General features: G+C 51.8%; 1 protein-coding gene across 1 annotated transcript; it reads right to left on the bottom strand.

The window, feature by feature from the left end:
* Nucleotides 1-421: 421 nt before the first annotated feature.
* Nucleotides 422-27315, bottom strand: TRPV3 (transient receptor potential cation channel subfamily V member 3). The gene is made up of 17 exons (XM_040243738.1): nucleotides 27170-27315; nucleotides 22344-22448; nucleotides 22132-22218; nucleotides 21205-21359; nucleotides 20264-20440; nucleotides 17145-17285; nucleotides 14619-14899; nucleotides 11945-12121; nucleotides 10864-11022; nucleotides 10045-10146; nucleotides 8933-9006; nucleotides 6849-7014; nucleotides 4903-4969; nucleotides 2811-3085; nucleotides 1476-1588; nucleotides 839-918; nucleotides 422-602 (listed from the first exon to the last, which is right to left on the bottom strand). The coding sequence occupies exons 1-17, from the start codon at nucleotides 27286-27288 to the stop codon at nucleotides 505-507; spliced, it is 2376 nt and encodes a 791-aa protein (XP_040099672.1). The 5' UTR covers nucleotides 27289-27315; the 3' UTR covers nucleotides 422-504.
* Nucleotides 27316-27344: the final 29 nt, after the last annotated feature.

Genomic DNA, 27344 nt, shown 5'->3' with positions numbered 1-27344 from the left:
TACATTCTAGGATGGGATCAAGAGGCCCTTAAATTCAGGAGATCCAGTCACAGGAAGGGAGATGGTAGAATATTAGGGCTGGGGCTGGGGGCTGTCAAGACATTGACAAGACATTGTCAAAACATTGGAAGAAGAAAGACTCCTCTCTGTGCTCCTCGGGGCCCTGTGCCTGCCCTGCCATCCTCTCTCCCAGCCAAGTCGACCTGCAGTTGGTGAACACAGGAGCTTCACCCAGGATTCAGGGCTCCTGGGACTCCCAAGCTCAGGACTGCTGGCCACAGGTCTTTACAAGCTCTTTGCCAAATAACAAACTCCAGGGTGTTTCCCACTCAGACAAACTGACAACTGCCCCTTGGTTCAGCTACCGGCTCAGCGTGAGGGTGCGTTCCTTGTCTCTGCAGGTGGAGCCAGGCTCCATCGCTCTGCAAAGGACACAGCGCCAAGTCCAGCACCCAGGCTCCAGCATCAGATGGCCCACACACACGTGAGCTATGGGTCCTGCTTTTATACTGAAGTTTCCGGAAATTCATCTATTTCCTCAAATGCGTTGAGGGTGGTTTTGCTGTTGCTCCTGGAAGAATCTTGGATTTTGTTGAAATCTGCTTTAAAGACAAAACACTATTTTACAAATACAGCACTCTGCAAGTTGTGCATCCAGGTCGGTCTTGGCCCACCACTCAACTTTCAGAAATGTTTCCAACTCAGGTTATAAAATGATAGAGCTGGAAGGGATTAGTTCAACCCTCCTCCCCCACTTTACAGATGGGGAAAATCAGGGTCCCCCGGGGTCACAAGGTCAGGCAGGAGTGGGCATCATGCTTTCTGACAGCAGTGGTACCTGTCCGTCTCCCGGGCCCCGGATCTTCATTGAGGAAGGAGACATGAGTTTTCCATTCAGTCCACTTCACCTCGTTGATCCTGAGGGTGTGATAATCATTCTCACTATTCCCCAAGGGCACGTCATGAAATACAAACAAATATACTAGCACCGCACTTGGGGTGTCGTCCACGGGGATCGGGAACACCCCTGACTCGTGTATCCATAGCAGTGTTACTGGGGCTTGAAACCTGCCCAAGCGCACATCTTCCCAGGCCTCCAGGATCAGTCTCCTCCCAGGATATGGGACCCAGGAGCTCCAAGAGACATAAGTGGTCCCTTGTGAACCCACACAGGGAGACAGAAGGACAAAGGGTGCCAGGCTGGCAGATCTCTTCTAAGGCAGGTATTGGGCAGGGAAGAGCCACAGAGGCACCTCCAGAAGGGCAGAGGCCCCCCTCCTTTCCCTCCTGAGGCTCAGGAAGCCTGTCCCAGGGCCAGCGACCCCAAACAAGCAAACTCCACCTTCTGAGGAGGCGGAGCAGACCATGGCCACGGTCTGACAAGCAAATGGCAGCACCACTTCGCGAACATTCACACCACGTGTCTCTTCACCCACCCAAAGAGCACCAGCAAAGCGCCCTCCTCCCTCTGTTACCGCAAACACAGCCGGAAATCGTCCTCTGCCACTTTACACAGCTCCCCCATCCGGAATCTGCTCCTCAGCCATTCTGGTAATATTTTCTCAAACTCCAAGATGGTCCTGGCTCTCTGGGAACACAAAGGAGCTTAAGTGTGTCACTAAGGAGTCAGCGCCGAGGCACCGCATGAGTGTGGGTGTGTCCACACACATGCACACACAAACAAGAACTCGCACACACAAGCACACACACACACACACACACACACCACCAAACAGCCCACTCCACCTGCACAGAATGCTTGCTTAATGCATAGATCCTGAGGATCTGGCTAACCTACAGAATTCAAAAACCCAGGGTCTTCCCTGATGGCCCAGTGGTTAAGACTTCACTTTTCAATGCAGGGGGTGTGGGATCGATCCCTGGTTGGGGAGTTAAGATCCCACAGGCCTCAAGGCCAGAAAAAAAACACATAATACAGAAGCAATATTGTAACAAATTCAACAAAGACTTTAAAAAATGAAAGAAAAGAAAGCCCAGTAAGTTTGGGAAAGGTGTTAAAATTATTAAACATCACATAAACTATGTTTATGGGAGTCCAGAGTTTCCTAACTGAAAGGTAGGATTCTGAGCTCCTGTGGTGAAAGGAGGTTCAGACATCACACAGTCCTATTCCATCTCAGGCTGGGAATCCCCTCAGCAGTTTTCCCAACCATAATTTGTCTAATCTCCCCTGAATATTATTGACAATCCATTAAGAAGGCCCTAACAATTAGTAACTTCCTTGTATCAGATCAAAGCTTTTCTCCCTCTTGTTCCCCATATGTCCCATTTCTGCCTCTGGGATCACAGAAGAAAGCTGCTCCCTCTTTCCCAAGTAGCTCTCAAGAAGGAATTCTCACCTTCTTCAACCCAGTTTCAACACTGTCTGTTGTGAGGCATGGTTGCCAGGCCTGTCCCATGCCTGGGCCATTCTGTGGGTTAGTGTCCCCAGTGTGGAAGGCCCACAGCATATAAGGAGCATTGGAGGGAAGCAGAATTGTCACCTCCATTGTCCTATACCCTATACTCCTCTTAAGGCAACCTAAGGTCACACTTCAACACTCACATATCACACCATTGACTCTCAGCAGAGCACAGCCATAAGCCTGAGTACCTCTCACACATGCCATTGTCCAGCCACACTCCCTGGACCCTTTACTCCAGGAACCTACCTTCCTCGAACCTGGCCAAGCACAGGGAGCTTATGCAGGTTTCCAGGCTCCAGCCTAGATCCACGGGTTCCATGTGCTGAACTGAGTCCCCATGACAGGAGCCCCCCCACTGCCCAGAGGGGACTCTGCCAGGCTCACCTGTAGGCGCCAGATACGCTCGCTCTCCTTGGAGACGTTCTCCACCGTCTCCCCCATCAGCGCTATGAGCATGTTGAGAAGGAGGACGAAGGTGAGGATGACGTAGGTGATGAGCAGGAACAGGAAGAGGATGGGGTACTTGGAGTTCTGCTGGATGTTCAGGTCGCCCAGGCCTATGGTGAGCTTGAAGAGTTCCAGCACCGCGTCACTGAAGCTGCCGTAGGAGCTGCAGTTCTCGTGGCTCTTGGGGCACTTCTCGATCAGTGAGGCCAGAGCTGTGAGGACATAACAGGGTGTTCTCTGCAGCCTCTCTGTCCGGTTAATTACTCAGTGAACTCGTGCATACCTGCGCGTACACACATGCACACACACACTGCTGTCTTCTTCTCCCTGGTTATTGAAATCGCATCTCTAGCCTCAGTTCCTCTGGAAGCCTCATCAGGCTGGTGTTCTGCCTTGACTGACTGCAGAAAGACCTTTCTGCCTAACAAAGCCCAAATTCTTCTCTCCCTTTGCTACTCCACTGTTCAGCCCTTAACCAATCAAGGGTTTGCAGAGTTGAAAATTATAATCTATAACCTGTGTGTCCCTGGCTCCTCAACCAGGCTTGGAGCTCCCAACTTCCAGTAGCTTGGGTTGTCTCTCCCAAGACTGGCAGGTCCTGAGTCTCCTTCTAATGCTGTGTGGCACGATCTCAGGTCACAGCCTGAGGATCTTTCTTCTTTTCTTCCCAATGCACTACAGCAGTGGCTCATTGCTTAATGAATGGATGGATGGATGGATGGATGATCAAATTAATCAGTGAGGAAATGGGTGGATGAATAAACAAGCAAGTGAAGGAGCAAATGAATAAGCAAACTGTGACCCAGAAAAGGTACCAGACAGATGGAATCAGCTGCCTAGTTTCAAATGCCTGTGATAACTGGGGGAAAGAACTGGCTTGGGAAAACAAAATCATATCTTTGTAGGCAGAGGTTAGAAGCAAAATCAGGTTGTGCTTTTCCTTCTGTTGTAAACAAGGGGGGTTTTTAAGAGGGTTTCCCATCCCTGGTCCCCAGCAGACCAGAGGCTCTCACAGATATATCTGAAGCGATCTATGACAGTAACATGATGTGGAGGGCCAAAGGAGGTTACCTGGATGCATTATTCTACTCCTATTTTTCAAAGACTGTCAATCACATTTCTGCAAACTTTAGCTTCCCTATCTGTCAGTTTGGGCCAAAAACACCTGCCAAACCTATCCGAAGCTGCAAGGGACACGTATGATGGATGTGAAGATGGGGGGCATACCACGCAGTGTGGCCGGATAAAAGCGACCTGGTCAAATCCTGGCGTCTCTAAGCCTCAGTTCTCTTATGATCCGAGATGATGATGACTCCTGCCTTGGTCAATACATTGTGAGAAGTAAAGAGATAATCATTGTTTTTCTTGTTGTTGTTTTGAAGCAAGGAATACAACTTTATTTGGAAAGCTAGGCATCCTAGAAGATGGCAGGCTAGTACCCCAGCGTATCATCTTATCTGGTCTGAATGCCAGTTCCTTTTATAGACAGAGAAGAGTAGGAGGTGAGGAAAGTGAAAGTGAAAGTGACGTCGCTCAGTCATGTCAGACTCTTTGCGACCCCATGGACTGTAGCCTACCAGGCTCCTCTATCCATGGGATTTTCCAGGCAAGGGTACTGGAGTGGCCTGCCATTTCCTTCTCCAGGGAGATAATCATTGTTATTGTTGCTCAGTTGCTAAGTTGTGTCTGACTCTTTGTGACCCCATGAACTGCAGCATGCCAGGCTTCCCTGTCCTTCACTATCTCCTGGAGTTTGCTCAAACTCATGTCCATTGAGTCAGTGATGTTATCTACGCATCTCATCCTCCGCCACCCACTTCTCCTCTTGCCCTCAATCTTTCCCAGCACCAGGGTCTTCTCCAGTGAGCTGGCTCTTCACACAGACAATCCCTGGGAAACGCTGGTCACGGTGAGCACTCCACTGGCGACCGAATAATTGTTGCTGAGGCTCCAGCATTCTCTGTCACGTTAACGTCTATATAAAGGGCTGTACAAATGTGGCAGTTGCTATTATTTGTAAATCATTTACCTACTCCAAATCCAAGTAAGAACACGATATATACAAACAAGAACTTCAGAACATCATGCAAAATGACCTACAAAGAAAGAAACACGATTCAAGGGTAACGTTTGAGCACATATTCGCTATAAATTGAGCTCCTGCTTCCCACTATCTCCCGGGTTTGCACCCCCAACCATGCCCTCATTCACTCGGGCCACTCTTCCATGACCCTCCCCGGATCCTCCTGACGCTCCCTCCACAGCTCAGCACTGCGCCCACCTGTTCCAGAAAGACTCTTCTATTCGTCCTCTCTACCCTCCTCCCTCCTAGAACACAGTCTGTTTCTGTCCTTGCTGATTCAGGCTGCACATCAGCACCTCTCCTCATAGAATCTCACACCGAGAATCCTCACTCTTCCTGGAAGTGGCCGTGTGCTGGGGTCTGCTCACACCAGCTCACAAGAGCTGACTGTCACACTCTCGTGAATTTCCTGAGCTGGTTGCTAAACCAGCCATGACTAAGAATTGGATTGTGTAAACATAATTAAATAAATTACATTAGAAACAAAGATAAGTAGTCAAAACATCACTTCCAAATGATGTTACTACATTTTACAATTATTTAGGCTTTTTTTTTTTTCTTTTTTGGCCACTCCATGTGGCTTGCAGGATCTTAGTTTCTGGATCAGAGATTGAAATTGCGTCCTCCATAGTGAAAGCCCAGAGTCCTAACCACTGGACTGCCAGGGAAGTCCTAACAATTACCTAGAATTTTAAGGCTATTTACAGCTATTGTAGCCATATGTTGGAAACACTATACAATGATGCTTTACTGTGCATCCTTGCCCAATTTTGTACTCATGTCGGTAACTGGAAATCAGCCATGGTGGGTGATTTACGCCATAGAAACTGGTGAAAGCTACAAGTCAAAGATTGTTGATTGCCTAGACCTGGACCTAAGCCAATGATGGAAAAAATGTTAAGGCAGATAAAGCTTTAAAAATATATCCTATCTGTGGCTGTTATATTGCAAATAATACAAAAACATTGATGAAATATTCTTCTAGTATTTGAAAACTATTATTCAATTCAACAAATAAGTGTCTCAGCATCATTGGCAAACAAATTCACTTTCAACACGTCTTCATTGTTTCCTTTTTATCTTACTCCTTAAAGCAAAGGAAAAGACTTCCCCAGTGGTACAGTGGATAGGAGTCCACCCGCCCATGCAGAGGACACAGTTTCGATCCCTGATCCTGGAAGATCCCACATGCCGTGGAGCAACTAAGCCCGTGTGACAGAACTACTGGGCCTATGCTCCAGAGCCCACGAGCCACAAGTGCTGAGCCCACACACCGCAACCACAGAAGCTTGCATGCCCTAGAGCTGGTGCTCCACAAGAAAAGCCACCGCAATGAGGAACCCTCACACCAAACTAGAGAGTAGCTCCCACTTGCTGCAACTAGAGAAAGTCCATGCATGGCAACAAAGACCCAGGGTAGCCTCCCAAAAATATTTTAATTATTTATTTTTTAAAAGCAAAGGAAAATTTCAGGCAACGTTTATATTGGCACAATGTTCACTTGTCAATTGCCACCATAGGTTGGCAACAGATACGAGTTAAACCAAAATCAACAAATTATTTGGTGAGACTCAACTAGCCATGTGGAATTTACAACAAAAAAGTATTGCATATTTTATTATTATTTGTAACTTGCATGCTATACCATCCTTTATACGGTAAACATCTATAACAAGCATATCTATGTGTATGTATATTATACATGCATATTTTTCCTCCAAGACCCTGAGCAAGGGCAAAGGGAGACCACGACATTTGAGAGAAACAGCAGTGGCCTGTCCCTTGGGTGAGTCTCTTTTCCTCTCCAGACCTCAGTTTCCCCATCTGAAGAGTGGGCCTTCTCTGAGGGGCCCCTCCCTGCCCATCTCTGATGCTCAGCATCCCCAACGCACCTTCTGGATCATGACGCTGTACATGCCCATGGACTGGAACCCCCGTGTGTAGTAGAGCATGTTCGCCCAGCCCAAGGCCATGGCCAGCACGAGGCAGGCGAGGTACTCTTTGTAGGCAAACAAGTACAAGAAGACAGACAGTATCACAAGCACAGCTTGGGCAAAACTGTTCAGGAGACACAGGAAACAAGGGCCTTACTTACTTCTCCTCGGCATCAGGGCAGAGATGTCCAAACCCTCCAACCTCCCTTAAACCCTGATCAATGACCCTGTTGGGTGGTACCGAAGAGATAGCCGAGGCTGCCCTAGACGTGCTGGACCACGTCTGAAACCCAGCCTTGCGGACTGCATCGCCAGATGCAAGTCAGGGCTGGTTGCAGTTGACAAGGACTTTTTAAAGATAGAGTTCCCCAGGGCCCAATAGATTTTGGTTCAGATGGCCCAGGGTGCTTGCCAGGAGGCTGGATGTTTCTTAAATCACCCATGTGACTTGTGATTCCCACAGAGATTGAGGAACTCTGGAGCAGACGAAGGATGCAGTGAAAGATTCCATCTTTAATCAAAATGACAAAGCTGACAACATGTATCCTCAAACCTCAATCATAACAAAAGTCCCCCATAACCTACTTTGAGAAGTCTTTTAAATAACTACAAGACATGCCATGTAATAGATATGCTAAAAGGAGATTGCACATCAATGCAAACGTACCTCGCAGTATTGAACTTAAAAATGGTTAAGATGGTTTAACTTTCATGTTACATGCATTAAACCACAATTTTAAAAATTTAAAGTACAATATACACCAAACATACAAGATCAAAACCTACTCCTAAACATTGTCATCAGTTAGGCAGACATCTGGATAGAAAGACATCTGGATAGAAACCCTCTCTTGCTTAGAGCATCAGCCAGTCTCCGCGATTATGAAATACCTAACTAGTTAAAGTTGGGACACAGTCAACCTCGATTTTGTGCAGTGAAAAGCAAACATTTGGGTGATCAGTGTATTTGGTGCTGAAGTGAGGGAGCATTTCAAACACCTTCCTCTACATGAAGAAAACAACAGAGAAGCAGACGATCAGGACAAGGCCTTTCATCCACACCAAAGCCAGTGGCGGTGCAAATGGATTGTTCTCTGGGATTGTCACACTTTCTTGAAGGTGCCAGGCTCACAAGTGACTTGCACCATGGGCAGGACTGCACCTGGCCTACTCATTCACTGCAGTGTCGGGGCGCTCCACCCACCTATGGGGATGGAGAACCCGGTTCATACTTCTGGAAGGCACATGCCTACTTAATAAGACAGCTATTAATAAACAGGTATTTGGAAACATCAGGTCAAGAATCAAGGTGCTAATGACCCACCCAAAGGCTCAGAAGAGGGACTTTGGTGGAGTCCACAGAACCCTGGAGCCCACCGTGCTTCACCCCAAGCTGCAGATCCTGTTCCATTCATGTGGCCACGATGCTGAATCAGCCTTCTGTTATTTAGAGACAGGGTTACGTAATCCTCTGATATCAGCTGCACATGACCTCATTCAGAGAAGCTGCTGAGCTGGGCTTTCTGACTGGGGCCTACAGTAGTTGATCCCAGACTAGCTTGCAGTGAGGATGACTGGGACACTGGGCTGGCTTCGACATGCCCGAAGCTCCACGTGACTCAGTGATTCACTTCCCTGCTCTGTGCCTCAGTTTCATGAGATCAGACACGGTGACTTCTCAAGTCCCTTCCAGCCCTGATCTGCCAGGGTCCAAGACGGCAGCTGGGAGGAACTGGCCTGGAATGTCCCTTCGTTAAAACGTGAACATGCTTTCTCTATGCTGCCTGCCGCCCGGGGCTCTGAGGCAGGGTGTAGTCAGCTCTCCCTGCAGCCAGATGGTGGGCACTGTCCCAGTGTTTTCTGGCCCTCCCCTCTGTGCCTCTCTCAACAGAAGGGAGAGAGGAGGTCCCCGGCCACACGCCTTGGCGTAAGGACCGGGACACGGTGACACGGAGCACGGCCACTGCAGAGGGACATAGCAGCCCCATACAGGACTTCGGCCCTGACTGTGAGGCGGTGACCAAGGCGACAGACCCACTTACAAGACAAAGTGAAACCAGGCATCCGAGAGAATGGACTGCAGATCTGACGGTCTCAGCAGGAAGATTGCGATGCCCTGCGGCCAGAAAGGAAAGAAAAGCTGCCCCCTCTCCGCGCCCCTCGCTGGAGGACCTGGAGAAGGGGGCGTCTCCCCAGGACTGAGACTCAGGAACCAGGGGAATGTGTGAAGGCCCAACCAGAGTCCGAGTGAGGGCTATGGAAAGGGACTGGTGCCTGGGGGACAGAGACAACCCCAGGGTAAAAGTGGGTGCTCCCCCCAATCTTCTCACATCTCTGACTTTCATCTTCATCCTCACTCCAGAACCCACAAGGCAGCAGGGCCACACAGCTGCCTGCCATTCCCCAAATATGGCCTGGCCCCCCAGCCTCTGAGCCTTTGTACACTGCTCCTCTGACCTGCCCTGTAATACCTTCTCCCCAGTGTCCTCATGCCAACCCCACCCTGCCACAGTTAGTGACATCTCTACCTTCCAGCTTTCCTAACCTCCCCCTATCCCCAAATAAAAGTCACCTCTCTTCTGAACATGGGTCTGACCCCAACATCAGGCCCTTTTCACAGTCTCTCTTACAGTCTTGATATCTGTGTCCATGTGAAATTCCTACCAGACTATGACCTCAAAGAGGCCAGATTCCCTCCATCCCTATCAGCTCCCCCAGGGCCCCACAGGTTGAAGGTGTTCAGAATACACCTGCTGATTCATCAGTTGGATGGATGAATGGATCAAATGACAAACAGATGGAAAGACAGTTGGATGAAGGATGGAAGGACAATAGGTGGGTGTCTGAATGGATGGATGAGCAGTTGGGTGGATGAGAGATGGCAGGTGATTGGGTGGATGGATAGAGGGAGGGGAAGATGGGAGGGACACTGAGTGGCTGGGAGTGCATTTAAATGGCAGAGAGATGGACAGATGGATGGAGGGATGGATACATGAAGTAGGAAGGATAAGCCTGCTTATTTATGTAAATCTAAAATTAAAGAGGAAATGAGTCCCCATAGTCCCCCAGCAGTAGCAGCAGACAGAGCTTGCTGCGCGCCCCCCCCCCCGCCTGCCTCTCAGGCCAGACCAGGAGGGCTCAGTGACCCACTCACCTCTTTCACAGAAATGAACATGGCCCAGATGAGCACAAACATCCTTCCTAAGAGCTGCAGCCACCCCATCTTGTGCGTGAGGGCCAAGGGGTGCGGCAGGGCCTACGGAGGAAGGGAGAGGAATGGATAGGTGCAGGGTGTGGAGTGAGGAAGGCAGGGGTAGCGCCCTCTCTGGGGCGACCACGCACATACGCATGCCAGGCCCTCGAGCTGGACCAGAGGCCAGCATGAAGCCCGTTCTCTGTAAGGGCCAGTGCAGGCAGGGCAGCCCCCGGCCCCTGCCTACCCCACCCGCAGGGGGAACCCAGAATTCTACGGCGAGAGGCATGATTCAATCCATGCTAACAACTTCCTCATCCCTCTTGGCACTTGTCTGTCCCATCTGTATCCAGATACTCACAGGGCCCACCACACAGCCAAAGCCCAGACTCTGTGTCTCACGTGACTGGACAGGAAACTGAGTCCCAGATTGGTGAGAAAGCTTCTCCAAGTGGCCTCCACCTCCTTGCATTTCCTCCCACAGCTGAAACACCCAAACAGCTCCAGATCAAGACCTGGAGCCTGGGCAGGGCCTGGGGCTCCTAATTCCCTGAGCCTCCCTCAGCAGGGGTCCACCTGGGACTAAGCACCTGGGGTTGAGCTCCACTCAGGGCTGGAGACGTATCCCGTGTCCAAGACACTGTAAAGCGTGACAATCGGGGGACCCCACGCAAATCTCTTGGCTTCTCTGGGCCTCAGTTTCCCCATATGCACGTGGGGTGGATCCCATCTCCTGCAGCTCTAACCACCTCATCCCCCACTTCAAGGGGCCCAACATACCTCCTCCTCCCGGGGGCGGTAGTAAGAGACGAGGGTCAGGGTGATGTTGTAGAAGAAATAGAAGCAGAAGGACAGGAAGAACATGTACTTGGCGAACTTCTTCCACTTCATATGCAGCAGCGTGTGCAGGGGCTCCAGGGTCAACATCTCATGCCGGTTCTGGGGATGGAACAGCACCGGTCACCATGGAGATGAGAGGGAGGGAGGGACCATTTTCAAAGGGCCCTCATTTCAAAGGGAACTCTGAGTCAGCAGTGCCCCCGGCAGAAGGGGCCAATGAACTGGTTTGGCTGGAAATGTTGGGAGGGTAATTTCCAGCTCCTGAGGCCCCAGTGCAACCAGACATAGCCAAACGCCACAGGAGCCTGGTGCTTTTGGCAAGAGGATCTGATGCACGGTGGGGAGTGAGGGCTAGAAGTGGAGCCAGGGCCACGACTGGGGTTCTGGCCCCTCCTGGGCCCCCCTTCACTGTGTGACCCTTGGAAAACCCTTGACTCTTTCTGGGCCTCATTGTCCTCTTCCATAAAACTGATTACAATCCCTGCCCTACCAGTCAGGCTGCTGTGAGAGGCCAGGGAGACCCCAAGCAAGGCAGGCTCTGGGAGGCACAAGTCTTGGTAAAATACAAAAGATGTGTTGCCTTTGTTCCCCCAAGAGCCAAAAACTTCCCACTGCTGATCCTTTCTTTTTTCCTTCAGCTTCACTGACCTCCCCGCCTTGCCTCCTCCCAAAAGACCTCCCTGATTGCTCCAAATGTACACTCCCTGACCCCCATTTGAGGCCAGGTTTGGGGAAGAGGGGATTCTAAGCTCAGCCATAAGAAACCAATAAGAGGAGTTGGGGGAAAACAAGATGGAGAAGATCTACACCCCCATCCCCACCCTGCCCAGGATTACAGGGCCAGGAGCTCCTCCACAGGGTCAGCTGTGAACAGGTGTCCCCAGCACCTGCCCCACCCACTGAGGCTAAGGAGCGGGGGCGGCAGACACGTCCAGCAAGTAGAATGGGGTCTCCCAGGGCCCCTGGCCTGAGGCCCAGCCTGCTGCCTCCTGTCTCCCCCCAGCCCAGCCGGGAGACCCACGTCGATGTTGGTGTTGTAGACGATGATCTCCAGCACCGAGTTGTCGGTCGTGGTGTCCACGTTGGTGAGGTCGTACAGCGAGGATGACACAGGCCCGTACGCCCAGTCGGTGAACTTCCTGGACAGGCTCCGAAGCCGCTTGTCCTTGATCTCACGGCTGAGAATGTACTTCAGGATCTGGGAACAGGAAGAAGAGCAACTGTCAGCCAGTGGACAGGGCCCAGGGCCAGCACAGCTTGGCCCTCCACCCCCACAACAGACAGGGCCTGGGAAGAGTCTCCCACGAGAGCCTGGCCGAGCGCCTGTTGCTGTGACCCCTGGGCCCTGCTTTATCTGTGGAATGAGCACAAAGCTTGCTGACCTGCGCGTTGCACCAGAGACTGTGAATGCTAGAGACAAAGGGGTGAAGGCCCTCTGCACACTTCAGAGAGTTGCACAATCAGCTCACAGATCCTTCCACCGGTTGGGGAGTCTGTTCAGGGAAGAATCTAGGAACTGACCATTTTGAGAAGTAATTTCTGTTTGACCTGAGCTTGAGTTAGAAGTTTCTCCAGCTTTCACATCCCACTCTCAGTCAAGACCCTGCCAGTTGAGGCTCACTGCCCTGGCCAGTCAGGGAGTGGTGCAAGACACCAGCCTTGGGAATTCCTGGGCAATTCAGTGTTTAAGACTCTGAGCTTCCAACACAGGGGCATGGGTTTGATCCCTGGTCAGGGGACTAAGATCCCACATGCCGCATGGCACAGTCAAAAGAAGATTAAAAAATTAATTTTTTTTGAAAAATTAAGAAGCACCAGGGCTTCCCTGGTGGTTCAGACAGTACAAGAATCTGCCTGCAATCCAGGAGGTTCGATCCCTGGGTCAGGAAGATCCCCCAAAGAAGGGTATGGCTACCCACTCCAGTATTCTTGCCTGGAGAATTCCATAGACAGAGAGCCTGGTGGGCTACAGTCCACAGGGTTGCAGAGTCAGATATGACTGAGCAACTAACACACAAGAAGCCACCAGGCTTTTTCAGAGAGATTCGTGAAACCTAGGTCAGCTAGCCTCACTCTCTGCTGAATGTTAGAGTTACTAGGTCAATTTAAAATTCCCACACCACTGACTAATTCAATCCAGATCTCTGAGGTGAGGACACCCAGTCATCTGCATGTTTTAAAGCTTCCTGGGCGGTCTCAAAGTGCAGGCGAGATGGAGAGTTTACTAGTTCCCCAAAGCAAGCCCTGGGGACCACAAGATGTGGCAGGACTTCCTAGGGCACCAACCCAAGGCCCAGGAAGAGAGTTCTGATGAGGAAGACAATGTCAGGGCCCTGATCTCATGTGACCCAATAGGATTCCCATGTCATCTCACACGAGAGCCTAGTCACTACAGACCAGGCAGGGAACTTCTGGGGACAGGGCACGTCTCCCCTTCCTGCACCCCAGCCTAGAAGAATCCAAGGACAGGGACTGTGTCCTAAGCATGTCCTAAGCATCTCTATTCCCAGCAGTGGCCAACTTGAGCAGCATCCAGAAAGACGTCCAAAGAACAGTGAGTGGAGGAGAGAAGGGAGTGGGAAGGGTGCGGGGGACTCCCCAAGACTGACAGGAGTGTTCGGGGTACGGGGAGGGCATATTTTCCTTCAGGAAACCAGGGGGTCATGAAGCCAGGCTGCATGCAGAAAGCTTCATCTTGGGCTCCCCAGGGACCTCACATGCCACAGCGGTCCTTGGAGAAAGTTCCAACTTGGCAACCACAATCTGACCCTCCTCAAAGCCCCCAGGAAGCTGTGTCCTTGGGATGGGCAGGAGTCCGGGGAGGCAGGCATACACACAATTGCTCCTTTATCCAAGCTGTTCTTCCTCCCCTCTCCTCCCGCAGAGAATGAAAAGGTCCCTTGTGGGCACCAGCCCTGAGCACTGGGACGGGGCCCAAGGCCCTCGGGGCAGCGCCTCCCTCAGCAGCGGCCCTGAGGCTGGCACAGCTGTGCCACCAGGGCTGCTCAACAGCCTCTCGCCCACCATACCCCCACCCTCATGCAGCACCCCCTTGCAGCCTCCCCAGAGCCTTGATCCCCTCCCAGGGCTCAAGATATGAAGGCAGAAGAGGCTCTGCTATGACCCCAGCCCCAACCTGAGTCCTACCCTTGAAATCGGACCAAGCCACGGCTCCAGCTACTTGGAGAGATGAAAGCCCTCCCCAGCTGAGTCTTCACTAAGGCTCCCAGTTAATCTGAGTTCCTTGGCCCGCATCTCAAGGGCGCAAATGGCCACCAGCCACCACATCCTCCACTGGGGACTTGGCTCCATGTTTCAACCTGATAGACAGCCTGCGTCTCCCCAGAGTCGGGGAGAGCAGCACATTGGCTCCATATCCAGAGCAGACATTCTGGGCCTCCTGTCCTCACAAGAGGCTGAAGGCTTCGAGGGTCAGACACTCAGCCTCCGTGTGAGTGCCTCGCCACCCAGGAATCCTCAGCCACAGAGCTTACATCACCGCAGCCCTAAGGCTCCTCCACCCTGGCCCAGGCGACGGGGTCCCAGGACAGGAGACAGAAACCCAGAGTGTCAGGGCCTGAAGTCCTGAGGGTGGGCCCATGAGCTGCCTGGCCAAGGCTCGTGTGCTTAGCCACTCAGAAAGGCCCCCACGGGGGCGCGCCTGGTGCCCTCCCGCCTGCCCCCACCTCGCCCACCTCGGCCTTGCCCATCTTGGCGGCCAGCTGCAGGGGCGTGAGGCCGTCGTTGTTGCGTGTGGTCTCCAGCTCCCAGGTGCCGCTCCTCAGCAGGATCATGTCGTACATGCGCTTGACGAAGTCGTTCTGCGTCTTGAAGTCCTCGGCCACGGTCACCAGGGCGTGGAGGATGTTGTTTCCCCGCGAGTCCTGCGAGGTGATGTCCGTCTGCTCGTTCTCCATCAGCATCTGCACAATCTCGGGCTGGTTGGTACAGGCTGCCAGGGCCAGGGGTGTCTCGCCTAGGGGAGGGGGGCACAGGGGCTCGGTTCTCTCCTGGGCCAGAGTTTGACTGGGGCTTCCCCTGACCATCTCAGTGGGAGTGGGAGACTAACGTTGGAACATTGCTTCAACCTCCTAATGGGTCTCCCAGCTACCACCCTGGCCCTCCAACCCTATCCTCAGCACAGCAGCCAGACTGCTCCTGTTAACACAGAAGGCTTGCCTCACCCAGAACAAAAGCTCAGGTTCCAACAACAGCTTACAAGGCTATACAGCTTCTGACATCATCTCCCTCCCTACTCACTCCCCTCCAGCCACAAAGGCCTCTTCCTTTCCCCGCCCCCTCCCCAGCACACACAGGTGTTCTTCTACTTCAGGGCCTTTGCACATTCTGTTCCCTCTCCCAGGTGTGCTGTTCCTCCTGCTGAATCACTTCCTCCCTCACTACCTCTGAGTCTTTGCTCAAACATCACCTGTTCAACGAATCACCCTAACTGCCCTGTTTAAAACTGAAACCCACTGCCTTCCTGCCCCGGAACTCCTGATCGCCTTCCCTTGCTTTGCTTTTCTATGCTGTGCTCAGTCGTGTCCGACTCTTCTAGACTGCATGGACTGTAGCCCGCCAGGCTCCTCTGTCCATAGGCTTCTCCAGGCAAGAATATTGGAGTGGGTTGCCATGTCCTCCTCCAGGGGATCTTCTCCAGGGATTGAACTTGCATCTCCTGCATTGGCAGGTGGATTCCTTACCACTGAGCCACTGGGAAGCCCTCCCCTTGCTTTACTTTCTTTTTCAACAGCACTTATTATTTTCTAACCTACTACATAACATTCTTAGTTATCATGTTTATTATTGATGGTCTCTCTTCCATCTAGAATGGAAGTTCCATGAGGGTAGAGATCTCGGTTCTGTTCACAGATATATTTCAAATACCTAGAACAATGCCTGGTGTATATAGTAAATGACAAATGTTTATTGAGAAAAGAGAAGGCAAGTGACTCACAGATGGTCACACAGCAAAGCGGGGGACAGATTCAGGGCTGGACATTGGGTCTCATGCTGTTTCCCTGCCAGTCTCTATCCTGTCCCCTCTCCTCATCCCACCTGACAAAGGTTTCCTAGCCAGGTCTGACCAGAGGCTGCCCAGACCCATCTAGTCCTGTAGGCTAACTAGTCCTGCAGGTTAAAAACAGTAATAATAACAAAAAACACCCAGAAGAGAAAACCAGATCCATGGCGATCAATCAGGGCCTTCTAGGAAGAGGAGTTAACTACAAAGTTGTGCTTGGAAATTTTTTGGTGGAATGAAGCTCTGTTCCCTGTCCTGATCACAGTGGTGGTTACACAATTGTATGCATTTGTGGAAATGAACAGGACTCTACATTAAAATGAGTAACTTCATTGTATCTAAATTACATATATTAAATTTTTTATTTTTCATCTGGGATAAGGCTTCCTCGATGGCCCAGATGGTAGAGAATCTGCCTGCAATGCCAGAGACCCAGGTTCCATCCTGGGCTGGGAAGATCCCTTGGAGAAGGGAATGGCTACTCACTCCAGTATTTTTGCCTAGAGAATTCCATGGACAGAGGAGCCTGGCGGGCTACAGTCCATGGGTCGCAGAGGGTTGAACACAACTGAACGGCTTAACACAACACAGCCTAACCCCAGTTGTTTTTGGGCTCCCTAGAGTGTCAGCCAGGGAATTTTCATCTTCTCACTTTTGCCTCCCTGTTGCAGTCCTGAGGCACTAGACACAGGGAACAGAGGCCAGACCTGGTAGCCTGAACGCCTACATTAGCTCCTTGCTACACTGGGACAAGCCATTTCCCTTCTCAGAACCTGTCTCCTCTCCCATCAACTAGGGTTTAAACTGGCTTCTCTCCTTGCCCTCCCTCCCGGTCCTGGTTCCCTGCAGAGGGCTGCTCAGGTGAATGCCTAAGTCCCCTCTAAAACCCCCAGAGGACACTTCTGGAATGCAGGCTCCCCCATCTTCCCCACGACTCCGCTGCTTCCTCCCTGGTCCAGCCTGGTGGTCGCATTCGGATACATCAGCCCCTGCCGCCTCCCTGGTCACAGCTCTGTCCTTCAGGGTTCTCCCACACAACCCAGCAGGAAGAGGCTGGCAGTGGGGTCTCCAGCCCTCAGTCTGCTAGCGCCTTTCTCAGGGAAGGAGCCGAGCCCCACCCTCCACCCCCTCCCGGACCCCGGACCCCGGACCCCGGACCCAAGACCCTGGACCCCAACCTGGGCGGGGGCGCACCCACCGAAGTAGAAGCCTTCGTGCTGGTACTTGGGGTTGAAGAAGACCCCCTTGGCGTGGGCGTTGACGTCCGCCCCAGCCGCGATGAGCACCGCGGTGATATCTCCTTGCCGCCGCTCGATGGCGATGTTGAGCGCCGTTTGCCCTGTGGACCGGACCGGGTGGGTGAGGGGCGCTCAGCGGCTGGGACCCGGGGTACCACACCCTCTCTGGCGTTCCCCTCTCTAGCCTCTGTACCCTCCATGGACCATGGAGAAATACTAGCTGCCTGTCTGGTCGGCGTCGCCCAGCTACCAAGAGTCCCAGCTTCATTCTTTGCTTCATTCACTCTTGCCTGGAAGCAAGGATTATCCTTGGAGCATCTGTTCTGTGCTCCACTGGGGACACAACGGGACAGGGCTATAGCTTTAATTCTTGTCCTCTGGAAGCTCACAGTCTCCCTGAGAATTTAGTGCTATGATGGGGGAAGTACAGGGGCTGTGGTACCCAGAGGTGCTTTTAACACAACCTGGAGGACTGGGGTGCTTCCCAGAAGTGGCCTCTCAGCTGGGATCACGAAAGTGTAGCCAGGCTGGGTGGGGCCAACTCAAAGCCTCCTAACTCAGGATAAGAGGTTAGAACTTCAGGGACTTCACCAGTGGTCTGGTGGCTGACTCCATGCTACCAGTGCAGGGGGCCTGGGTTTAACCCCTGGTCAGGGGACTAGATCCCAAATGCTACAAAGACCTGGGGCAGTCAAATAAGTAAATATTACATATTTTTTTAAAAAAGAAGTTAGAACTTTATCTTAAAGGCTACAGGAAGGCATAAAGGCACTGAAGCAGGGAAGTGACATGACCGAAGTTTGGGGGTTTGTACATATGTGTTTCAGATCACTCTGACTGCAAAACTGGAAGATGCGTTAAAAGGAGCCCAGGCATGTGAAGAGCTGTCCATCCAGTGCGCCCAAAGATCCTTAGGAGGAAGAGTCCTCAGGATGGTCTGTGGGGTTTGGAGGAGGCGTGCCTCAGGCAAGATCCAGGCATCTAGCCTGGGAGCTGGGTGCACAGTGCCCTGATGACTAAGAAAGAGAACAGGGGAGAAGAAGCAGGGAGGGGGCAGGGGGACACTGACCCTGTTGGTGGAGCCTAGAGAACCTCCACCCCACTCCAATCCTCTTGCCTGGAAAATCCCATGGGCAAGGAGCCTGGTAGGCTGCAGTCCATGGGGTCGCTAAGAGTCTGACACGACTGAGTGACTTCACTTTCACTTTTCACCTTCATACATTGGAGAAGGCAATGGCAACCCATTCCAGTGTTCTTGCCTGGAGAATCCCAGGGTTGGGGGAGCCTGGTAGGCTGCCGTCTTTGGGGTCGCACAGAGTTGGATATGACTGAAGCGACTTAGCAGCAGCAGCAGCAGAGAACCTCCAGACAGAGGGAACTGGAAGCCTGGAGGGTAGGGAGGTCTCAGAACTTTCTACCAGAAATAGCATTTTCCAAAGAGCTGTAATCATGCCATACATAAAAATTAAGCCTGGTGGATTAAAAAAACTAAGAGTTTTTAGAAACTGGTAAATTGTTTGTAAACTAAACTTTAATTTATTTATTTATTTTAATTGGAGGATAATTACTTTACAATATTGCGACTTTTGCAGGGAAAACCTTCTTAAGCAAAATCCAAAATGCAGAAACCATAAAGAAAAAAACTGATATATTTGCTTGCATAAAAATTAAACACATTTCTGAGTTTGAAAAGACATCTTATAGAAAGTGAAACAAATGATAGACTGGAGGAAATATTTGAGATGTATAAAAGAGGCAGTGTGTTTTTAAGAGTCCATAATAGATTAAGAGCTGCTACAAATCAATAAAAAGACAAGCAGCCTAAAAGAAAACTGAGAAAAAATTATTAACAAGTACCTCACAGGGAAGAAAACACACACAGCCAATACAGAAAATGAAAGACATTTGGAATCAGTGGTAATCAGGAAGAAGAAATTTTGAACTTAATGATTTAACACTTTTCACCCACCAGACTGGCAAAAACCAATAATAGTAATAATATATATATACAGAAATAGATACACATAAATAAAATTACTTTATCCCATGAGAAAAGCTAAATTCCCAAGCCAGATTCCCACTTGCAAAAAGCTGACCTGTTTAGCACCCATGACATATCAGCAAAATGACATCGAGTTATTCTTGGGCCAGTCATTTGTGTCACAAGCATATCATAAGATTCTAACAGGGTGTTTATTGACTCCAAAAAATCAAAGACACACCTTACGGATAATCCACAATGGATTTCCTGAGCAGGAAACATCCCAAGTTTGGTCTCATTGCCCCCTCTCCAGCCCACCTCAGAGAGAAGCCATAAAACCAAGACCCACATGGGGCTGTAATAATGATAATGATAATTTGACTCCCCTAGTAGTCCAGTGGCTAAGATTTTGTGCTCCCAGTGCAGGAGGGCCTGGGTTCAATCCTTGGTGGGGGAACTAGATCCCACATAGACCACAACTAAAGATCTCACATGCCACAGCTAAATTTCCCATGTGCTGCATCTAAGACGAGGAACAATAAAAATAAATACTTTTTAAAATGGAGTGTCTTATATTTTAGACATGCTGCCTATGACATTTTTTTTTTGAAAAAAATTATGATGATGACAGTACTACCAGTTGCCATGTGTTAGCCCTGCCCAGTTCCCTAGCCTCACCTCCAGCCTTCTTGCCATCACTCAGCTGCGTCAAGTTCAGTCCTATCTTGGGCTTCCATTCTTTCTTTGTCCTGGAGCCTTATCATGCTGGCTTCGAGTGCTCTCTGACCACCCACACTAAAGTTGCCCATGACCAATCACTTTTGATGACATTATCTTTTCTTTTCTTTTTTTTTTTTAACTTTCCTTTTCATAGCGATTTCCATTACTTTTTAAATTACCTTATTTAGAGCCAAGAAGCTTCATCTGGTCTTGTTCAATCCTGTGCTCTGGGGCCAAAAGCACTGCCTGGCACATGGTCAGTGGTCCAGATTGTTTGTAGAATGAAGGAAGGTGCTGGGCACCATGTTAAGTGCTTTGGGCTTCAGAGACAGCAGTGCTTGTGTGCGGCATGATCCCCCCCGCCCCGCAGGCAAGTACCTTCATAGGCCTCCTCCGTGTACTCGGCATTGATGAACCTGTCTAGGATGTCATTTTCCTCAGCAAAGGCAAGAAGGATCCGCACGATCTCCTTGGTGTTGGGGTTGATGTTTAACAAGGCCTTCATCAGGCACGTCTTCCCCGTGTCCAAGGCTGTCAGCTTGTGCATGAGGAAGTCTGCAGGCAGGAGGGCAGGATGGAGCCACAGTACAGTGGGGCCCCGGCTGCCCTTGGCCCTCCCAGCCCGGAGGAGGGGAGACTGGATTGTGGGGGCTGCAGCCCCAGACCGCAAGACCCTGCCCCGGCCCTCTGCTGAGCTCCGTGCCCCAAGCTCCTCCCCTCCCTCTTTCCCGTCCAGTTCTTCCTCCTCCAGCCCCCTGGCTGGCCCCTCCTCCTCCTGGGTGAGCTACCTAAGTCTTATCAGAGACCTTCTGCCCTTGGCCTTCTGCATCATCTCCCTGCTAGGGGGCAGTCCCACCCTCTGCCTGACTTCCCGTTGTCCACCTCAGAAATCTCAAGCCCACCACCCCTCAGCCTGGTTGCTTACACATAGAGCTAGCCGCCTCCCTTTAACTCGCTACTTCCCTGGTCCCCAAGACGGCTCAGGCCCCACCAGCCACCAAGTCTCCTAAGTCCAAGTGGCACCACCCTGGATTCACTCCTCACGCCTTTGAGTCCACGAAGAGCTGTTCTCCATTTCCCAGGCCTGCTGCTGGGGTCCCAGCTCTGCCTGAACAGCGGTCTTCTCCAGATTTATCCCCATCCTCCGCCGAGTAGCCAGACCACGACCACCACCTATCTAAGCCCTTCCATGGCTCCCCATTGCCCTCAGAATCAGGTTCCACGTCGCCAGCCCAGCATTTTAGGCTGGAGGGCAGGGCGAGGGGTGGGGAGAGGGAGGGAGGTAGAAGGCAGGGGCAGGGGCAGGGGCGGGCGCTGACCAGGCACATCCAGGCTGTGGCGCCGCTTGCAAAGCTCCCGCAGCTCCCCCAGCAGCTCCAGCAGCTCCTCCACGCAGCCCTCCGACACTGCCATAAAGATGCGTTTCTTCAGCCGCTTCTTTTTGCGCCTTTGCTCCTCCTTGGCCAGGTTTGCACTGAGGCCAGAAAATGTTTCCAGCTCACAACATGTGCACCGCCCCTCCCCAGGGTCTCACCTTCCTCCAACAGAGCCACTGTGCCCACAGGGCACTTCTTCCCACAGGGCACTACACCAGTATTTACATCTGCCCATCACGATGCCTGACATCCCCTCCCTTAGTGCTGGTGGAAGGGGTGGGGGGAATTCATGTGCTGCTCCCCTTCTAATCCAAAGGCAATCACGTTTTAGCAAACTGTATCTCTGGTTCCACATTGTAATGATCAGGAAAGATTCGTACCTAACTGTTCATTGTGAAGACCTCAAAAGCACAAGATCACGGGAAGAGAAATTGCACCTTCATATTTTGTGTTGTTTGAATATTTTTAATATATTCAAATATCTCTCTCCCCACCCCCACACTTGAAATAGGCAGCTGTAGTAACACATGGCTGCGTAATCCTTCTGTGTGTGTGTTCTTGTAAAACACACATTGATGTTTGATGGTTGCATGCATGTATTTTTAGTTTAAGTATATGGCATTGCATTAAGTTTTCATTCTGTTGCATGCTGTTATTCCGGTATTTTATGATGAATGGGTATTACTTTTATAAAATGTAATACTCCCTCCCTTCCCCCCAAAAATGACCTACATGCCTCTGCCATGGGCCCAGACATTTGTCATAGAGCTAAGCAGTAGCGGCCTCTTTCTCTCTTCTGCAGGGTCCTGGTGCCTGCCCCTCTAGCACTGCCTGGGGGCACAGTGGGAGGAGGGGAAGGGCCCGGCTCACCTGGGACTGTTGGGATTGGACGGGGTCTCTGTCACGTCATCCTGAGGAGATTGTGGGGAATCCATGTCATCACAGTTCCCAGAGACACTGGAGGGGAGTGGGGAGGGACAGGTTTTTAAATGGACAATAGCAGCATGCCACAGCCAGGCCTGGCCGTGTGGCCCAGGGCAAGTCCCTGCCTACCCACTGGAGCCAAGGGCTGGAGTACTCACCATTGCCGGATGTTGGAGTCCATGGGCTTAGAGAAGATGGGGGGAGAGGTCTTGGCAACTGTGGGGTTGGGCTCGAACCCTTCTATCTCCAGGAAGAAGTGTGCACTGGCAGGACATCCAAACAAGCCCATTAGAGCTGGGGCAGGGCTTGTTCACCTGTGTGTCCTACAGCCCTGCTGCCAAGGGTGCCCACCTCGCTGAGTGGTCACTCCCGGTCAGGCCCAGACAAGCCTGGAAGGCTCAGAGCTAGTCCAGAAATGAGGCATAAGGGAGGTGAGGGCAGGGCTAACTGATACATTGGGCCCCCTTCCTGTCTCCTGCCCATCAAAAGGAACCTTCTGGCTTGACTTAGAATCAAATCATTCTTCCAAAAGAGAGGGGCAAAGCCCTGGTTAAGAGCCTAAGGCCAGGGTTCTAGGCTGCCTGTCCCTCTCCTGTTGTGTGGCCCCAGTGTAGCCCCACTCACTTTCTCTGGGTCAAGTGTCCTCACCTAGAGAGACTGGGCTAGATGCTCCCTAAGGCCTGGACTCAGGAGCAGTGCTGCTCCAGAGCTGTCTCCTTATTTCAGACCGTCCAGCTGAAATGGGCATCAGAGACCACGCTATGCAATCGATCACCTTCCTCTGCACGCCTGCAGTCCCCCAAACTGTCACCCCAAAGTTGTCCCCATGCCACTATGGCAGCTCTGACCCAGCGACTACAGACACATCTGATAGCAGCTCAGCCCCAAAACATCCTGGCTGAGATGTGCTGACTGTCTCCAGGCAGAGCCGGACGACTCTCACACCAGCAGCTCTTTCACAAGTTGGTCCAGCCCCTGCCCTTCCTCCATCCTACCCTACCTCTCTGGGCTCAGTAGTCCCTTTACTAACAAACATTTACACGTACAATCTGCCAAGCACTATTTTAGGAGCTGGGAACACTGTGGTGAACAAGTAGACAAAAATGCCTCCCCTTGCAAAGCTCCCGTTCCAGTAGGTTGGTAAGAAGAGACCAGGTTATAGCACAGTGAAGCCATTGCTTTCCTTGCTCTAAACAACAACACACTGTCTTTCGGCTGTAAGTTCTTCAGTGGCGGGCACTACAATTGCAGCATCCTAAGTCTCTAGAACCCAACCCTGATCGTGATACTCAGAAGACCTAATAATAGATGAGTGTAAGGATGGATAGGTGAAAGAGAAATGAGTTGATAAAAGAATGACTGGTTGCACAGATGAGTGGATGGCTGAATAGGTAGGTAGATGATGGATAGTGGGAAGGATGAATGGATGGATGGATGGATGGATGGATGAGGAATGAATACTTGGCTGGATAAACAGGTGGACAGATGGAGAGACCAATAAGGAAACAGACCAACACAACCTTGAACTGTAAACTGTGAGAGGTTGCTTCCCTCAACAGGAAGATGAAGACTGTGACTGAGAAAGGAGGTCTTCAGTGTCTGGGAAGGAGGGTAATAAGAGTTGAGCTACAAAGGACCCCGTTGTGGGTCAGGAGCTAACTCCTGGGATGGCCTGTCCCACACCTGCCCTGCTTGCTGCTGCACGTGCCATATCTCATCCGCCAGCGTGAGCAGACGTCAAGGTCTTGGCCAGGTGACATCCTGGCTCCTGACCCGCAGCAGCTGCTCTTTGTTTACTCCTATCTTTGACCCAGCCCAAAAGGAGCCACCACCCACGTGTTGTTAACACAGGTAGGCAGACAGCCCTGCATCTTTTCTCCTGCATTTCTATTCCTTTGAAGGCAGAGAACAATCCCTAGGCAACTCCTGGGCTGGGGAGGACTCTCTCTTACTTTGTCCCATGGACAGCCCAAGGGCTCTGAGCTTCAGGGCCAGCGCCTCTATAGCCTTTGGCCTGTGCCTATGTCCCTGGGCAAGGCAAGGCCCAGGGGACAGGAACCCCAGCAGCTTCTCACAGAGAGGGGCATGATGCTTCAGGAAAAGCTCCAGGTCCAAAAATTTCCCTCAGATCTGGAGTTTTAGGTGCCTCCAATTTCACCATTAATACATATTTCCTTAGCAGTCAGAGCTGCCATCTTTACTTATATATAATATTTATTTTTTTTTCTTTGTAAACCTGAGTCCTATACTCAGTTCTGAGGGAGATGCCTAAATCTTTGGGGTCTGGGGAGAAGTAGGCACGTGAGGGCCCTCAAAAAGCCTTGGGAAGGAGAAGGGATCACCTATTTGGAAGACCAAGGTCACACCTCACACCAAGCCGTTGGCTGGGCAGGGGTCATGGGCAGACCTGAGCCTGGAACTAAGCTCATGAACCAGGCTGGGCCCAGAAGGGCAGCCTGACTGCACGAAGAATCTGGGGTCTTCCCAGAACGCTGTCCTCAGTCCTTCTCTGAGGTCCAAACCTCCTCTGGGAAAGTGAGAGGGGAGAGAAGGGGGACAGGAGGCAAGAAGCTTAAGTCAAAGATATCGCTGCTCTAGGACTTGCCTGGCAGACCAGGAATTAAGACTATGCTTAATGCAGGGAATGGGGGTTTGATCCCTGATCGGGGTACTAAGATCCCACTTGCCGTGAGGGAAAAAAAAAACCACCCAGGTATCTCTGCTCCTACTCAGGCAAGCCTCTCCAGAAACAGGCTTCCCCCACAGGCCTCTGACACCTGTCTGATCTCCACGTCCACCCAGTCTTCTCTCTTATGCTCCAGATTGGAGCTTCCACCGAGTGTGCCTCTAGTACCTCTCAGCCAGCATTTCACACCTGAACTCGGCTCTTTCCTCCTGACCTTGCTCCTGCTCCTCTGAAGTACTGATGTCAGAGACAGCCCTGTCATCCATCCGGGTCCCCCCATCAGAACTGAAAATGTCTCTCAGTCCTCCTTCTCCCTCCCCTCCCATAGTTGATACTTCAGACTCCATGATGCTAATACCTCTTTGATCCCTGCCTGCTTCTCCATCCCTCACCACCAGGCTAACCACCTATCACCTGGGCAACAGTCTCAACAGACTCCCCTCTGATCCATCATCCACACAGGTCACCCAGAGTATCATTGCTGCTGCTGCTAAGTCATTTCAGTCATGTCCAACTCTGTGTGACCCTGTAGACGGCAGCCCACCAGGCTCCTCTGTCCCTGGGATTCTCCAGGCAAGAATACTGAAGTGGGTTGATATTTCCTTCTCCAATGCACGCATGCACGCTAAGTCGCTTCAGTTGTGTCCAACTCTGTGCGACCCCGTAGACGGTAGCCCACCAGGCTCCTCTCTCCCTGGGATTCTCCAGGCAAGAATACTGGAGTGGGTTGCCATTTCCTTCTCCAAGAGTATCATTTCCACAATGCAAACCTCGCCATGCCCTCCCTCTCACACAAAAGCCCTCCATAGCTCCCCACTGCCCCCAAGGTATCCAATCTCAACTGACAGCCAAGACCCAGCCTCAGAGGGGCTCATCTCCCCCACCTACCCAGCACTTCAGCCACATGGGACTCCTCACTGGTTCCTGCCCCAAGCCCTGCCCTTGCCCTTGCCCCTCCCCAAGGGAAAGGGATGCTCTTTCCCTTCCTGTCTACCCGCCATCATCCACAGTAACACCAGCTCTCCTACAAAGTACCCACAGAATCAGAACAACCTGCCCCTCCTCAGGCCCAGCCCACCCTCTCTCCAGGCCACTCCCCACATTCTCACTGGGGCCCCCCTCACCATCCAAACTGTGAGCAGAGATGGGTGTTCTTTCTCTCATGTCCCAGTCTCCCCAGCCTGGGCCCAGCCCTGGGCCTGGTGCTCGAAAGACCTCAGCAATTATCACTCGAACCAACAGAAGGGAAAGCACCAAGCTCACCTCGGCCTCAGGGGGGCCTGGGACAGGGTAAAGGAGGTGGGACAAGTGGGCCAAGCCAGACCAGGGCCCACCCGGGTCCAAGGGAAGCACAGCTGGGTGAGGGAGGGCACTCAGGCTGAAAGTGAGAGTGTCAGTCACTCAGTCGTGTCTAACCCTGCAAACCCCATGGACTGTAGCCCACCAGGCTCCTCTGCCCATGGCATTCTCCAGGCAAGAATATTGGAGTGGGTCGCCATGCCCTCCTGCAGGGGATCTTCCTGATCCCAGGATCAAACCCAGGTCTCACCCATTGCAAGCAGATTCTTTACGGGAGCCACTACTCAGACTGAAGGGCACCAAATCAGCTGAGGGGGGCTGGGGGACTGCAGTGGGGTCAGTTCAGGGGCCAGCTGTGACCCCAGAGAAGTACTTTCTCTGCTCCCACTTCCCCCATGTCCTCACCTGGGAAGTGGTCATAACTGTCCCGGCCCTGCCCCATTCCCAGGGGCCCTGGGGAGTGACGATGACAATAACAAGGAAGACAAAGTTCAAGGCAGTAAAACACCATCAGGGCCAACAAGTTCTGTGGAATGAACCATCACTTTATGGACTGGTGTCCCCCTTACACAGGTGGAGTTGAAGAGCTTGAATTACCTGGCTGGGCACCCAGTGGCTATGAAAGCCCCCCAGTGGACACAGAAAATGTACCTAGGAGGGGGCCCCTGCCAACCTGGAATTTCCACCCACTTTTCAGCTCCTTGTCTCAAGATGACTTCCAGCAACTTTCCGCCTCCCCAGAAACCTTTCTGAATGTTTCTGCCTCGGTGCCCCAGTCCCTCCAGTCATACTGACCTCTCCAGCTCAGCCTCAGAGTATGCAGGGCTCCCTGCTGCACACACATACATCCCTACTTATACCTGGCTGGGCACCAGGCCACCCAGATGAGATGAGAATGGAGTCTCAGGTCCACCCCCAGCAAGTGCTCCCTGAAAGTGGGCACCAGGCCCCTCCCATGTCTCTCACCGCAGCACCCAGGCCCAAACCTACTGGCCCTACCTCTTTTTGGTGGGGGTGATCTCTGATGGCCTCTTCTCCTGCAGGATGGCAGGGTTCACAAAGGGGATGGTGGCTCTTCTGCCCGTGAGGGGCACCATCTCCTTGGGGTGGGCGTTCATGGCTGGAACACAATTGCAGTGCAGATGCTCAGGTTGAGGGGACAGGGAGGAGCTTC

This window comes from Oryx dammah, unplaced genomic scaffold (assembly GCF_014754425.2).
Source record: "Oryx dammah isolate SB20612 unplaced genomic scaffold, SCBI_Odam_1.1 HiC_scaffold_8, whole genome shotgun sequence".
NCBI classification, from domain to species: Eukaryota; Metazoa; Chordata; class Mammalia; order Artiodactyla; family Bovidae; genus Oryx; species Oryx dammah.
This window is presented reverse-complemented; position numbering and strand designations above follow the sequence as displayed.